The 2584-nt window shown below is 39.2% G+C and overlaps 1 protein-coding gene across 1 annotated transcript; it reads left to right on the forward strand.

The window, feature by feature from the left end:
• On the forward strand, positions 1-1938 carry LOC117618996 (xylulose 5-phosphate/phosphate translocator, chloroplastic). The gene has a single exon (XM_034348810.1). It carries the CDS (start codon positions 231-233, stop codon positions 1569-1571), a length of 1341 nt encoding a protein of 446 aa, XP_034204701.1. The 5' UTR covers positions 1-230; the 3' UTR covers positions 1572-1938.
• Positions 1939-2584: the final 646 nt, after the last annotated feature.

Below are 2584 nucleotides of genomic sequence, written 5' to 3' on the forward strand. Positions count from 1 at the left end.
GAGTGGCCTTGTACTGTAGCCGCAGCTTTAAGTTTTGGCTTGGGTGGGTCGGGGAAAGGTTCGGGGGTTTAAGCAAGAACAGAAAAATATCTAAGCAAGTACCTGAAGCTGAAAGGGACGAAAAGGGCACTTTAAACCAGGGAAAAATCTCGTCCTCAATCTCCAGAGCTTGTTGGTTTTTTTATTGCAGAGTCTCTGTCTCTCTCCCCAACCAAGAGCTACAACAACAAATGCTTACCTTGAATCTAAGTTGTCCTTCTTCCACTGTCACTTTCCCCCAATCCAGACATCAACACCCCATTAATGCCTCCTCTTCACTTCTCAATCCGAATCTTCTCAACCGAGTCCAAATCCAGAGAACCCTACACACCTCATTTCCTCTGCTCCACAAACTCACCTCTCCCAAACTTGAAGCATCCACCAAAGTCTCAAGCTTTAGCAGAATTTATGGCCACCCAATTGGAATTTCTTCAAAACCCATATCTCAGGTCCAAGATTGTGGCTCAAAGATCAGTCAATTGAACAAAACCTGTGGATTCCCATCTGGGTTTTCTTCCAAACCCAGATTCCAAATCCCCAAAGCTGCATCTGAGGCCAATCCAGAACGAGGAGAAAGTGAAGCTGCAGTTTCAAAGCCCAAGGCCACAACCGCCCAGCTTGCACTTATTTTTGGGCTCTGGTACTTCCAGAACATTGTCTTTAACATTTACAACAAGAAGATATTAAATATTTTCCCATTTCCATGGCTTCTTGCTTCTTTTCAGCTCTTTGCTGGGTCTGTTTGGATGTTGGCTCTCTGGTCTTTGAAGCTCCAACCATGCCCCAAAATATCAAAACCATTCATAGTTGCACTCCTTGGACCTGCATTGTTCCACACAATAGGCCACATCTCAGCATGTGTCTCATTCTCTAAGGTGGCTGTTTCTTTCACCCATGTAATCAAATCTTCAGAGCCTGTTTTCTCGGTTGTCTTTTCGTCGTTCGTAGGCGATTCGTACCCTTTACAGGTCTGGCTTTCAATCCTCCCTATTGTCTTGGGTTGTTCTCTAGCTGCAATTACTGAGGTGTCATTCAATTTCCAAGGCCTGTGGGGTGCGTTGATCAGCAATGTTGGGTTTGTGTTGAGGAATATTTACTCAAAACGCAGTTTACAGAACTTCAAGGAGGTAGATGGGTTGAATTTGTATGGTTGGATCACTATACTTTCACTCCTCTATCTGTTTCCTGTTGCTATTTTTGTTGAAGGGTCTCAATGGGTTCAAGGGTATCACAGAGCTATTGCAACTGTAGGAAAACCATCCACATTTTATATATGGGTGTTGTTATCTGGAGTGTTTTACCATCTCTATAACCAGTCATCTTATCAGGCTCTTGATGAAATTAGCCCCTTGACATTTTCAGTTGGAAACACAATGAAGAGAGTGGTGGTAATTGTATCTACTGTGTTGGTGTTCAGAAATCCAGTTAGACCTCTTAATGCACTTGGATCCGCCCTTGCGATATTTGGGACTTTCCTGTATTCACAGGCAACAGCATCCAAAAAGCAAAAGGGCGGTGAAAAGAAGAATTGAACATAGTTTTTACTTGGTCTGCTTCAAGTTTATTATTCTTTGATCTGGTAAAATTTGTGATTTGCTCTGGTTTATTCCACAGCTATCAAGGTTTAGTAATGTCCAAGGTTTTATTTCATGATATCTTCTCTTTGATTTTTATCTTCATTTCTCTGTGTATTAATGGTAAATTTCACTAGGATTGATTAGGCCTTTCTTCTCCCTATTTCACTTGTTATATGCTTGTTGCCTGCTAAGTTTTGTCTGGATTTTTTAGTTTTTGTGTTTATTTGTGCCTACATACCTAAGAAGCAAAGTGCAAAGTTCTGTTTGGTTATACGTATGGAGGTGGTCATTTTTTTTGTTGAATTTCAAGTTCAATTTTATTTTTTGGATCAATTCAGTTTGATCTTTTTCACTAAATGCAATTGAAAATACTCGAAATGCATGTTGTCCCCCTTACTATGAAGAGGATTCTCTATGGTACAAGTCAAATTTTAACTTAGAAAGAACAATGGCAGGAAAATTACGAAACTAAATACAAGAGTGATCATAATAATGACCCAAATTAGCTAAATTGTCAACAACTGTATTAGCCCACCAGTAACCTGCTCTTTTTGCGTGCTTGTTATTTCCTGATATACGGATTTGGGTACTATCAGATTTTTTTTTAAATATACTTCATATACTAAAATTTCAACAGGTAACAGTGTGCCACATCTTTAATGACCCTCACCATTCATAAATCCAGATTTTTCTTAAACTTGGGGAAAGGTCGTCATAGATGTGGCACTATTGGAATTTTTTGATGAATTAAACAAGAAGAGTGGAAGTAAGGGACATGTAGCTCAAATAGTTAAGAGCAGTTTTTCCTGTACTGGAAGTTCTGTGTTCGAATTCGACACTTGTGTCAAAAACAAAACAAACAAGAAAAGTGAAAAATTGGAAATTGGAAATTATTAAAGAATACAATTTTATATTATAGAACTATAGATATCATAATCCCCATGGGATTAGTTTGTCAGACCAGCCGT

The sequence above is a fragment of the Prunus dulcis genome, chromosome 2 (assembly GCF_902201215.1).
Source record: "Prunus dulcis chromosome 2, ALMONDv2, whole genome shotgun sequence".
Classification (NCBI taxonomy): Eukaryota; Viridiplantae; Streptophyta; class Magnoliopsida; order Rosales; family Rosaceae; genus Prunus; species Prunus dulcis.